Source organism: Lepidochelys olivacea, assembly GCF_965140295.1.
Source record: "Lepidochelys olivacea isolate rLepOli2 genome assembly, chromosome: 19".
In the NCBI taxonomy this organism is placed as follows: Eukaryota; Metazoa; Chordata; order Testudines; family Cheloniidae; genus Lepidochelys; species Lepidochelys olivacea.
Genome location: NC_140429.1, coordinates 9,356,210 through 9,369,394, shown reverse-complemented (window position 1 = coordinate 9,369,394; position 13,185 = coordinate 9,356,210). Strand labels below are relative to the sequence as shown.

At 46.5% G+C, this 13,185-nt stretch overlaps 1 protein-coding gene across 4 annotated transcripts in view; it reads right to left on the bottom strand.

Moving 5' to 3' along the window:
- Positions 1-1,353: 1,353 nt before the first annotated feature.
- The window catches only part of SELENON (selenoprotein N), a 31,432-nt gene continuing 19,600 nt past the window's right edge, over positions 1,354-13,185 (bottom strand). Inside the window, exons 10-14 of one of the 4 annotated variants that reach the window (XR_014714533.1) lie at positions 13,002-13,114; positions 11,561-11,662; positions 10,748-10,925; positions 3,554-3,756; positions 1,354-1,466 (exon numbers count right to left, since the gene is read on the bottom strand). Coding sequence is in view for 3 of the 4 variants with exons in the window: in XM_084652490.1 (XP_084508616.1) it covers positions 10,755-10,925; positions 11,561-11,662; positions 13,002-13,114 (386 nt within the window). In the remaining variant the exon portion in view is untranslated. Of the gene's footprint in view, positions 1,467-1,583; positions 3,757-6,835; positions 9,566-9,588; positions 10,926-11,560; positions 11,663-13,001; positions 13,115-13,185 lie in introns of those variants that run through there. The other 3 variants (XM_084652490.1, XM_084652491.1, XM_084652489.1) reach the window with 3 other exon arrangements.

Genomic DNA, 13,185 nt, shown 5'->3' with positions numbered 1-13,185 from the left:
TATGAAACAATACCTATTCCCACCCCACTGTCCTGCTGGTAATAGCTTATCTAAAGTGATTTCCAGCACAAATCCAGGTTTTCTCACCCTCCACCCCCACACACAAATTCACTCTCCTGCTGGTGATAGCCCATCCAAAGTGACAACTCTTTACACAATGTGCATGACAATCAAGCTGGGCTATTTCCTGCATAAATCCAGGTTCTCACATCCCCCCCACCCCCATACACACACAAACTCACTCTCCTGCTGGTAATAGCTCATCCAAACTGACCACTCTTCAAGTTAAAATCCAAGTTAAACCAGAACATCTGGGGGGGGGGGGTAGGAAAAAACAAGAGGAAACAGGCTACCTTGCATAATGACTTAGCCACTCCAAGTCTCTATTTAAGCCTAAATTAATAGTATCCAATTTGCAAATGAATTCCAATTCAGCAGTTTCTCGCTGGAGTCTGGATTTGAAGTTTTTTTGTTTTAAGATAGCGACCTTCATGTCTGTGATCGCGTGACCAGAGACACTGAAGTGTTCTCCGACTGGTTTATGAATGTTGTAATTCTTGACATCTGATTTGTGTCCATTTATTCTTTTACGTAGAGACTGTCCAGTTTGACCAATGTACATGGCAGAGGGGCATTGCTGGCACATGATGGCATATATCACATTGGTGGATGTGCAGGTGAACGAGCCTCTGATAGTGTGGCTGATGTTATTAGGCCCTGTGATGGTGTCCCCTGAATAGATATGTGGGCACAGTTGGCAACGGGCTTTGTTGCAAGGATAAGTTCCTGGGTTAGTGGTTCTGTTGTGTGGTATGTGGTTGTTGGTGAGTATTTGCTTCAGGTTGGGGGGCTGTCTGTAGGCAAGGACTGGCCTGTCTCCCAAGATTTGTGAGAGTGTTGGGTCATCCTTTAGGATAGGTTGTAGATCCTTAATAATGCGTTGGAGGGGTTTTAGTTGGGGGCTGAAGGTGACGGCTAGTGGCGTTCTGTTATTTTCTTTGTTAGGCCTGTCCTGTAGTAGGTAACTTCTGGGAACTCTTCTGGCTCTATCAATCTGTTTCTTTACTTCTGCAGGTGGGTATTGTAGTTGTAAGAAAGCTTGACAGAGATCTTGTAGGTGTTTGTCTCTGTCTGAGGGGTTGGAGCAAATGCGGTTGTATCGCAGAGCTTGGCTGTAGACGATGGATCGTGTGGTGTGGTCAGGGTGAAAGCTGGAGGCATGCAGGTAGGAATAGCGGTCAGTAGGTTTCCGGTATAGGGTGGTGTTTATGTGACCATTGTTTATTAGCACTGTAGTGTCCAGGAAGTGGATCTCTTGTGTGGACTGGACCAGGCTGAGGTTGGTGGTGGGATGGAAATTGTTGAAATCATGGTGGAATTCCTCAAGGGCTTCTTTTCCATGGGTCCAGATGATGAAGATGTCATCAATATAGCGCAAGTAGAGTAGGGGCTTTAGGGGACGAGAGCTGAGGAAGCGTTGTTCTAAATCAGCCATAAAAATGTTGGCATTTTGCCACTTTCACTGGGCTGGAGCGGGGGTGTGGGAGGGGGGTCAGGGCTGGGGATGAGGGGTTCAGGGTGCAGGAGGGGGCTCCAGGCTGGGGAAGATTCCAGCTGAGGGTGCGGGCTCTGGGGTGGGACTAGGGATGAGGGGCTTGAGGTGCAAGAGGGGGTGCTGGGCTGGACCGGGGGTGGGGGCCCGGTGGCACCACATCTCCAGGGAAGTAGCCCCCACGTCCCTGTGGCCTCTAGATGCATGGGCAGCCAGGCAGCTCTGCACCTTCGTGCCTGCAGACACCACCCCCCACAGTTCCCATGGGTCACAGTTCCCAGCCAATGGGAGCTGCGGAGCTGGTACTTGGGGCAGGGACTGCACACGGAGCCTCCCAGTCCCTGGCCGCCCCAGCACTGAGGGGCCGCAGGGACCTGGCGCCTGCGTCCAGGAGCCCAGAACAGGTAGGGAGCCTGCCTTAGACCCAGGCCCCTGCTGCGCCGCCAACCGGACTTTGGACAGCTCGGTTGGCAGTACTGACCAGAGCCATCAGGGTCCCTTTTCAACCAGGTGTTCCAGTCAAAAACTGGACACCTGGCAACCCTACCCCAGGAAGCCCCCTTCACCCCATGCGGGGGTGCAGAGACATGGGGAGAGGCGCAGGGAACCCCCATTATCTTATAGGAGGGCAGAGACACAGGGCCATCCCTACGAATCCCTCCTGTAGAGCCAGTCAAAAAATCAGAATTTCTGTCCCCTTGGCAATTCCCCAATTTTCAGGCACTTTCAGAACAAAACAGGACAGTTCCAAAGAAATCAAACCATTTTAGTTCAACTTTCCCAAAAATAAATGAAGCAGCCAGGTGCACCCAGTTCCTGGGAGAAGTGGGCTGGAGCCTGGGGCCTTATGGAGCCAGCCCCACTGAGAGCTGGAGTTCTCAGGCTAACAGGCTCCAGGGCAAGATTGCCCTAGTCACAGACTCTAGAAACCCAGGGTTCCCAGCAGCCCATCCGGAACCAAGACAGGTTTCAATTAGAACATGTCTGTAGTTCCAAGCAATTGTTTCCATCACACATTTGTGGTTTAATGAATTGACCTTTTCCAACTGAACTGTTTCTTTCATGGGACAATTCCTAACCAGCTCTACCTTCCTCTGATCCCCTTCAGGTTCAGTAGTGCCCCATCACCAACATGCTGCTCTTGTCCTTGCTCCTTCCCTTCTACCTAGTGCTTTGGTAGAAGCCTACATGCAGGGACTGGTTAGGGTGAGGAACGACCACAGGGGACACATTGAAGGAGTACCCAAATCAGGATGCATATTGGTTTGACGGGCATTGTCAAAGCTCCCCTTCCCTGCCCTCCAACACACAGATGCCTACATTCCTGTGGTGGGATACATCCTTCCCAAGGGCTGGTTGGTGCTCCCACAGGTAAGGTGCACAACTCAGCTATGCAAAATGTATCCCTACTCTCCACCCCTCCAGAGACAGATTTCTCCATGCTGGAGGTAACTCAGTCTCTCAACTGTACCAGAGCTATCAAATACCATTGCACACCAATTCCTACTGCCCGAACAATTTTTAATCAAAGACCAGAAGGCCACGGTATATACGTAGTAGCAATTTAGTAGCATTATTCACTTTGCAAGGGGCCTTCCCGTAGCTGATTGGGATGATTTAGCTTAAGGACACAATGCAGAGTGATTTTGGATTGTTAGGGGGTGCTCAGCAGTGAGGGGTTTGATCTCCACTCCATTTCAGAACGTCCTTCACCCCCACTACACCAGTACTGTAACCCTTCAAGCCAGAGCTCTCCGAGAGGAGTCGGGCACAATCAGTTTGCGACAAGGGAATTTACCTTGTCTGACTCAGTTTCTTCCTGATTTTACTGTGGAGTTTTGGGCATAGGCCAGTTGCTAAAGAAGAGACTAGAGCCATTGGCAGAAAAGTGACACAAACATGCCCCATGAGGAAGGGTCCAGGAGTCAGCGCATCTCAACTCCAATCCCATCTCTATGGCAACATAGCCTATTTGGCCTTACCCAGTCAAACTTTAAATACCTTGGCATTTGAGTCTATCCACATCCAGACTACAGGAGAATCAGTCGCCTCAAAAATGGACTTTGTTCTGGATTCCTTTGTCAGTTCCAGAACTTTCATCATCTGTTCCTTCTAAGATTCTTGGTGAGGTTCAGAGTTGACAGCAATATTCTAATGTAGGTGTCGCACTGCCAAACTTCTAGCAGCATCAAAGGGAGTTTTGCCTAGGAAGAATGAGATTGTATGGATCTGAGGCTCTGCAGTATGCAGAGAGGGTTGACCCAGGGGTGAAAGTAAAGCGGTACGGGCTAGTATGGTGTACTGGTAAAAGGTGGCCGCCGGTACCAGCCCCTACCACCTTACTTTGCAGTAAGCACTTTATCATCGCTGCCCTTTTTGCCCCCTCCGAGGCTGCCAACAGGGGAGTTGGGGGGGAAGAGGAGCAGCTGCCCCAGGGCTAGCAATTTAAAAGGGCACCGGGGCTCCGGCCGCTGCTGCAGTAGCAGCAGCCAGAGCCCTGGGCCCTTTACATTGCCACTGGAGCCCTGGGCAGCACGAGCCAGGCAGCATGGAAGGGCTGGCTGGGGGACACTGACCCTCCAGCCCCACCCCTTCCACCTGAGGCCCCGCCCCTTCTGGGGGGGGCAGAGCCAGCCCCATACTGGTAAGTTTTCAATTTTACTTTCACCCCTGAGTTGACCTTTGTGTTGGCTCTGGCTCAAAATATTGGTCTTGAGACATTAAAAGTTTTGACGTCCTCTCCCTCACACTATCTATGCCTCCTATCTTTCAATATGTGCCCAGCCATTTCAACCCTGCTAATCCTTTCTCATGTTACTCGTTTGGAAACAAGTCTTGATTTAGTCCAGTTGCCAACATATCCAAATGACAAGCCAAACAAGCATTTATTTTTCAGATTTTTTTTTTTATTATTACTACGCAAAAATGAGTGAACTAAGCTGGTACAGATGATAAAATTGAGAACATTTCTCACAAGAATTACCTGTAAAGCTCAATCAGAACACTGAGCTAATCCTTAATGTAATGGTTTTTCTGCAGGTGCAGTTATGAACAAACCTATAAATAGGTATTTAAGTATGTAAAGCCATTTTAGAAGAATGAGGTATGCACAAAACACAAAAATCATTATTCCATATTGACCTCTGTGTGTATTAGCTTATTACCACACCACTGTTTAATTCCAAGATGACTAGGGAACACAAATGAAGAGCATCAATGGTTGACACACAGTATATATCTGAGTTATAGGTTGGCTGGTATTCCTTTATGTTGGGTAATTCTTCCCTCCACTACACTAAATAATCCTTGAGCTCTCTCAAATACCGCTACAGAAACTGTCCAGCATAGCCGGACTACAGTGTTTTAAAATTAGTCTCACACATCATAACAGAAACATTTACTTTTGTAAAAAATACACGATTTGAGAATGTTCACCTCTAAACGTGAATTGTCTCTGGGCAAGAACACTAGATGAAAATATATTTTACATATGCTGATTAAAAAACTCACAGAGGAGGAGGAAATGAAATAAGTTTTTCCCTGAATTACAGCTGTGGGAAATCAGCCCTGACCCATTAATGATTTAAGATCAGGCCGTCACAAAGCACAGATGATCAGGGGAAAAAAGGCTTCTACTTCCATCCTCTTCGGAGATATCAAAACCGCCTATAAAAGCCTATGAAGTATACAGTAAAAATATGAAAAATTTGGCGCATATTAAAAAAGTTTAAGACACCGCTTTTGTTCAGAGTTCACCTCTCAAAACTCCATCAAAGATTAAACAATAGTAAAAAACAGCAAATAGTTCTTCTAGGCAGCTTTACGACTGCAAGATTAATACTGGAATCAAACGCCTTTTGAGAGCCATGCAACAGCTTCCGAGCCCCTGGAGTACATTGATTATTCTTGAAACTGAAGAATTCTTCCCACCAAGCTTAATTTCTAATGAGCTGATTCTAATAAAGGTGGGGAAAATGCCCATTTCAGGGACATAAGAGGGAGATGTAGCCGTTTTGGACAATGTTAAGGATACCATAGGTCTCGGTTTGGGTTCTAATTTGGTTGGGAATGTCTTAGGCACTGTCTGCCTTAAAGATTCACTGGTACCCTATCAATCAACGTCAACCCAACCGTTCTAATTTCCACTACCCGTAGACACATTCAGTGTTGTAGTAGTGGAAGGTTTTGCCCTGGGTCCACACTGATGCTGTGCTAACTGTGGCCCTTTGTCCTCGGTGAATGTATCCCAGAGTTCCTAGCATTGCTTCCTGGTTATCCTGCTGTGGTGACGAATGCACCTTAGCACAACAGTGAGAGAAATACTTGCACCGATTGTCTTTCCACAGTAGTACGATGCAATCACATCATCGCTACTTTAGCGCCCGGTGATGCTTTTCTTGCCTCCAGTTGGGGTCATTTGCACTAACAGCACTGCCAGCAAAATTTAAGCGATTCTGAGTACAGGTATAAAGCACTTCTCACTGATTTAAGGTCAGAGCCATTGCTGACTCCTGGATGCAGACAGGGAGACCCTGGAGATTTTATATTTTAATCCCACTTTTTTCATGCCGCAAGAAATTGAAAACAATCTCTAGCTGTTCACGTGGGGCCCATAATTTTTGGTTCTGCTACTGCAAAGCTGGACAGAGGGCAGACCATTTGATCTCTTTCCCCAAGCTGAGGATATTTATACAAGGGGTGGTTGAAAGGTTAAAACCCCCTGAGACTTTTTTTTTTTTAAAGCAATGAAAGTGCTTCTAATTATATTAAGTTTTATAAAGCCTAAAAGTTGGTCTAAGTCGGGGTGGGCAAACTACAGCCCACAGGCCACATCTGGCCTGCTAGCCATTTTAATTTGGCCCTCAAGCTCCTGCTAGGGAGCAGGGTCTGGGGCAGCTCCACACGGCTCCCAGAAGCAGCGGCATGTCCCCCCTCCGGCTCCTATGCATATAGGCAGCCAGGAGGCTCCGCTCTGCATGCTGCCCCCACCCCAAGCGATGCCCCCAGAAGAGCTGCACGGGTGGTGCCTGTGGACAGGGCAGCATGTAAAGCCACCTGGCTGTGCCTCTAGGTAGGAGCCGGAGAAGGGACATGCCGCTGCTTTTGTGAGTCGCTTGAGGTAAGCACTGCCTGGAGCCTCCCCCTGCGCCCCAACCCCTCGATCCCATCCCAGAGCCCTCTCCTGCACCTCAAACCCCTCATCCTCAGCCCCATCCCAAAGTCCTCACCCCCTCCACACCCCACTTTCCCGACCCAGCCCAGAGCCCCCTCCCACACCCTGAACTCCTCTTTTGTGGCCCCACCCCAGAGCCTGCACCCCCAGGTGGAACCCGCACCCCAACCCCAATTTTGTGAGCATTCACAGCCCGCCATACAATTTCTATTCCCCGATGTGGCCCTCCGGCCAAAAAGTTTGCCCACCCCTGGTCTAAGCTAAGGCCAGGATTCCCCCCCCGATCCCCAAATCACAGCCAGAGCCAATGGAGTCCCTTTAACATTGGGGATACTGCATGTTTGCAGTGTGGCTAAGGCTACTTGCATGAGTGATCAAGGTTCTTTTTGTTCAGACAATACCGTTTACAGACACTGAACTGTCACAATCACCATCAAACATGCTGCCAAACCTGAGGCTGTAATGTATTTCTAATGTTTCAGAGATGCCAGCCGGAGCCAAAACACAACACAGTTAGAAAGCTAATACTGGGAAACATCAAGTGATGAGTTGCCAGAAGCTGAAGAACCGGTTCCTTCAGTCGCTCCAGGTCTTTGGTGGCACTGAAGGACCTGCCGCCGAAGGCCCGGAGCGAGTGAAGGACCCGCAGCCGAAGTGCTGCCGAAGGCCCGGAGTGCCGCTGGGTAAGTAAAAATTCTCAAGGGGTGTTGTAGTAGCTTCCCCAGCCGAGAGCTCAGGTGGGACAGAAAGGACGGTCCCGCGGGCCACAGTTTGCCCACCCCTTTAACAGCCAGTTCTAAACCGGCTTCAAAATTTAACAACGGGTTCGTGCGAACCAGCTCCAGCTCACCACTGAACACATCCCATGGGTGAATGTCACTACAACAAGTGGGTTGGGGTGAGCTTTTTGTCATGGGTTACACACCCATGAAGGAAAAAAAAACAAGATACCCAAACAGTACAGAGCGTTGGGGGGTGTTCTCCTTTTCATTTGGTCCCTTGAGTGCGTTTTGGATTCAAATGTGCTTCAGAGAGCAGAAAAGGTGACAACAGTTCTGCTATTTGTCTGTAGCAATTGGCTGCTTTTGATTGTCTACCACGGATGCTGTCTCATCTACCTACAGGAACGTGCATTAAAACGTGCTGCCACAAAAGTAACGGTTTATGGCTACTGAAAAGCAACAATCCTTTTTAAAAATGATCAGACACATAGATGAATACAATTTGTTGGGAAAGTATCAATGCGGCTTTTGTAAAGGAAAATCATGCCTCACTAATCTATTAGAATTCTTTGAGGAGGGTCAACAAACACTTGGACAAGGGTGATCCAGTGGATATAGTGTACTTGGACTTTCAGAAAGCCTTTGACAAGGTCCTTCACCAAAAGCTCTTAAGCAAACTAAGTGGTCCTAGGTTAAGAGGGAAGGTCCTCTCATGAATGAGTAATTGGATAAAAGACAGGAAACAAAGGATAGGAATAAAAGGTCAGTTTTCAGAATGGACAGAGGTAAATAGTGGGGTCCCCCAGGAACATGTGCTGTTCAACATTTTCATACGTGATCTGGGAAAAGGGGTAAACAGTGAGATGGCAATGTTTGCAGATGATAGAAAATTACTCAAGATAGTTAAGTCCAAACCAGACTGTGAAGAGCTACAAAAAGATCTCACAAAACTGGGTGATTGGGCAATAAAATGGCATGTGAAATTCAATGTTGATAAATGCATGTTGGAAAACATAATCCTAACTATGCATACAAAATGATGGAGTCTAAATTACCTGTTCCCACTCAAGAAAGAGATCTTGGAGTCGTCAAGGCTAGTTCTCTGCTTAATGTGAAGTGGTAGTCAAAAAAGCTAACAGAATGTTAGGAACCATTAGGAAAGGAATCGATAAGACGACAATAAATATCATAATGCCACTATATAAATCCATGGAAAGCCCACACCCGGAATGCTGCATGCAGTTCTAGTCACTCCATCTCAGAACATATCTTAGAAATTGCAAAGATACAGAGAAGGGCAATAAACATGATTAAGGGACTAGAACAGCTTTCACATGAGGAGAGATTAAAAAGACGGACTGTTCAGCTTGGAAGAGACAACTAAGGTGGGGATATGATTGAGGTCTACAAGATCATGACTGGTGTGGAGAAAGTGAATAAGGAAGTGTTATTTACTCCTTTACATAGGAACTAGGGGTCGCCCAATGAAATTAATAGGCAGCAGGTTTAAATCAAACAAAAAGAAGTACTTTTTCACATAATGTGCAATCAACCTGTGGAACTCGTAGCCAGAGGATGTTGTGAAAGCCAAGACTATAACAGGGTTCAAAAAAGAATTAGAGAAGTTCATGGAGGACAGGTCCATCAATGGCTTTTAGCTAAGATGGTCAAGGATGCAACCCCATGCTTTGGGTGTCCCTAAGCCTCTGACTACCAGATGCCGGATTGAACAACAGGGGATGGATCACTTGATAATTGCCCTGTTTTTTTCATTCCCTTTGAAGCATCTGGCATTGGACACTGTTGGAAGATAAGATAGTGGGCTAGATGGACCACTGATCTGACCCAGTATAGCCACTCTTATGTTCTTATGTAAAATCCAATAGTTTTTATATCATTCATAATAGAAGAATTTTGTGATTTAAAATTTGTCTCTCTGATCTTAACTAAATTTAACCCCCACTCTCAAGACACATTTGTCTTGTGGCCAAGTACTTATATAAAGTAAATGCTGCTGCTCAGGATGGTTAAAGATGAAGGATGAAAAGCATTTTGTCTGGGCAAGTTCTCCTTCATTCTTTGTACTTTGAAAATTCTCAGGTGCAGTTTTCAAAGCAGCTAGTAGAAACAAAAAACAAAAAAAAAACACTTTTAAATTTTACAGGAGGTAATGTGCAAGAAACAGTATGAACCTTCCATTTCAAAAGAAACTTTTGCATTTTGCTTCTGGAGGAGGAATGGATTTATTTACATAATGCAAATTGGACACATGAAACGTGCAAAAAAAAGTAAATATGGACACTAGCATGTTGTACAGGAAATGGGAGAACTTCTGGAGGACCCTGGCATTTTGGAGTCACATCCAGGACATCTCGTAGAATAAGAACTCTCAAGGCACTGAACAACACTGAAGACATTTGTTGATTAATTCCCCACTGCCAATTGCACCATATCAATTTGATAATCCCTCTTCAAAGGCAAAAGCTTGAATAAATAAAATGGGGTCTTACACCATGCCATGAAGCACAACTGACTTGGGCTCTAGCAGACCTGGGAGTGGATTATTTCTAGAGTTGAATGCTCTCCAATTAGAACATCCTACCTTCAGATCTAGACAGTGTCAGCAAAGGTGTCCAAGCTGACTGGCTGCTGTAGCAACTCAAAGAGGCCATCTCAATTACTCAGGACCTAAATACGTAACAGTTTACAGATCAGAGTCAACACTCTGAATTGCACAAAGAAGCAAAGAGAATTGGTGTAGTTTGCAAAATGCTTGTAGAAAGCATTCTACACTGGAGACCCAATTCTGCAATGCTTATTCACTCGGAGTAGCACTTAACATAAGCACTTAATTTCATTGGGACTATTGCATGGTGCTGTGCAGCAAGAGTGATGAGAGTTGAAAGTAGGCCCTAGATAACAAGCATTTCTGATTTTCAGTCAACGTAGCTATAACAGGAGTTTTACTATGAACAATCTTTTAACTAAAGATGGAAAATATGAGGACTGGTAACAGATCAGACTTTGTGACATATGTACAAACAATGTATTAAGTATATAAATTATAGTATTTCAGCTCCTGTAGAAGTTTCCTAAACTCTAATTTCACTTAACTTATCCTTTTAAGTATTAAAAAAAAGATGTATTCTAGAATCTACAGCCCAACTATTCAGATCAAGACTCCAGTCCTAGAATATTTTACATTTTAGTATCAGTACCACTGTAGATCAGGAACAATTGCCTTAATCAAAATAGAAGAACTCTAAAATCTTTGGTCATCTTTGCTGGGTGTTCACTTGCCTTTTTTTTAGGTCTGCAGGAACCGTTTGGCTCTTTGCAGTCCTTCCTTCAGGAACTGGAGGTAGGTTGCAGTGGAAGGATCTTCAAAATTGGTTGAGAAGCTAAAGATGCTGCTCTCGACTTCTTCAGGCTTCATAGAAGTAATATCCAAGAAATAGTTGGCATTGATATGATGAATCTGGGAAAGGAAAGGAGTTGAATAAGCACAGGTACAAGGACACTGCATCATCCAGTGGATTAGCCTATAGCCAACTACTAGGTAGTTTGCCCTTCACCTTAAGTCCCAGGTTCTCCAAGCTCTTTGTCAACGAATGAAGCCTCCAAACCCCTATGGGAGGGAAGGCAAGGATGGCTCCCATTTTACCGACGGGGAATGGAGGGACCAAGAGATTGATGGCCTCGTTTTCAAGAGCGCTAAGTACCTGCAGCTCCCATGAACCACAGTGGGTGCTATGGCTGCTCGGTACTTCTGAAAATATCAAGCCTTAGGTAATTTGGGCAAGAACATACAGGAATCCCCCTATGGCAGAGCCAGGAAAAAAAACCCTAGATACTAGTTAACTTCAGGGAGTAGACATGAAAGGCGTGGGAGACTTTATTAATTATTATATGCTCCTCTATATGGTTGCTACCATGTTTCTGGTCACCCCAATAAGTACAGTTAGCATGTAGATTTTAGTGCCTAACATATGCCAGGTAGTTTTCAAGCCTTTCCCTGAGAAAGGCCCTCTTAATAAAGGGGGAGGAAAAGAGGACAGAGTGGGGTACAGATGGAAAGGCCAAAACCTGGCCCACCCGACGTGACCAATGTACCACGGTTCCGTTGGGAAGGCAGATCATCATCTCCACGGGGAAGTTATATTTCTCTAGATGCAGGTCAGCCAGTCTGCTGTAGAATTCATTCTGCCTCTTAGTCTGTAAAAAAAAGGACCCCAGAAGAGTGAGAGTTTGTATCACGCCTAATGGACTGGAGAAAAAATAAATGCAATATGCACGTGGGAACACCAGAAGGAACATAGGGTGGGGGCAGCAAAGGCAAGACCGAACAGCTCTTCAGTATGGTAACATTAAAAAAAAGGGATCCTGTTTTATTTGCCTGACTGCTTCTTTCAGTCAGGACACCCCACTAGAATGTACCTTGTCACCGTATAGTCAATATCACCCCTGCCATTGCCCGCTCGCCAGAGGTCTGGATCACTGTGACTGACCGACATCTAGACTCCTAGCATAAGCTGAGACGGACGTTAACGAGCTAAGAAACAGGCACCCTTAATGATCTACTAAGGGTCTGCTACAAGCCAACAGAAGCCGGAGCACTTAGCTTGGTGCACACTTCACAACCCCCTGTGGTGGGGGGTGCATGGAGAGAAGGAAACAGTAATTACATAGGGCAGGGCCAGCTACAGATGAAGCTCCCTGGTTAGTGATTAACACTGGCACGGCAATTGTTTAAAGGGAGACTCCCGCGCTCTTTCCTTAGCTTACCTCCATCTGTGCATTGCTTTTATTCTAGTGAAAGGAGTCTGACTGAGACGCCTGGAGACAGACACCCGCCCTATACATGCAGAACACGCACAGCTTGAGACTTGGCACAAGCTTCCCCCTGCCAGAGCACCCCGGTCAACCTAAAGGGACCCCCAGGAGGAGGTCAGCCTCAGTCAGGCCAATCCAGGGCAGCCAACACAGGAGCTAATTAGCGTCCACATTGCACAACCACTTGTCCTCCTGGGAAGTGGACAGAAACTCAAACTTCCAATGCAATTGCCTCTCCTAACCTGGACTGATAGCGATGAAAGGCTCTGCAGACCATCCAGTCACCCGTCAGCTATTTATCCAGCCATTCTTGGCTATTGCATAAATCTTTATGTGACACTGTTGGCATTCATCGGCAGAGCTACCTGCAACAGTGCAATACCCTCCCGTGGCCAGGGGGAGCGGTCACTTCAGGTCAGGAGAGAGGCACAGGACTGCCCACACAGTACTGTCTAAGGACATGGGAGACCTTCAATCTTTAGGACACCCCTCCAGGACAGGGAGGGGTATTCGTCCCATTTTACTGATGCTGAGTGAGGCACAGAGGCCAAGCGACTTGCGGGAGCCTGCGGCGGAGCAGGGAATTGAACCCAGACATCCCTAGAATGTTGGCCACTGGACTATCGTTTGTTCTGTAAATTCTTCAGTCCCCAGGACTGTCAAGCTGGTACCTTTTACCAGCAATACACGCATGGAAGCCAGATGCTACAATGATGCTTACCTGTAGCTCTTCTAGCTCCTTCACCAGTGACCAACTACTGATGAAGCTCTCGTTCAGCAGAGCAAGGATGGGCGAACTTTCCAGGACCGTCTCCCGGAGAGTTCGCCCCGAACCTGGCACAGAGAGAGAGAGAGACTGGTTTGCCAAGTTGCCTGACACACAATGTTGCAGGGGTAACTTGGGG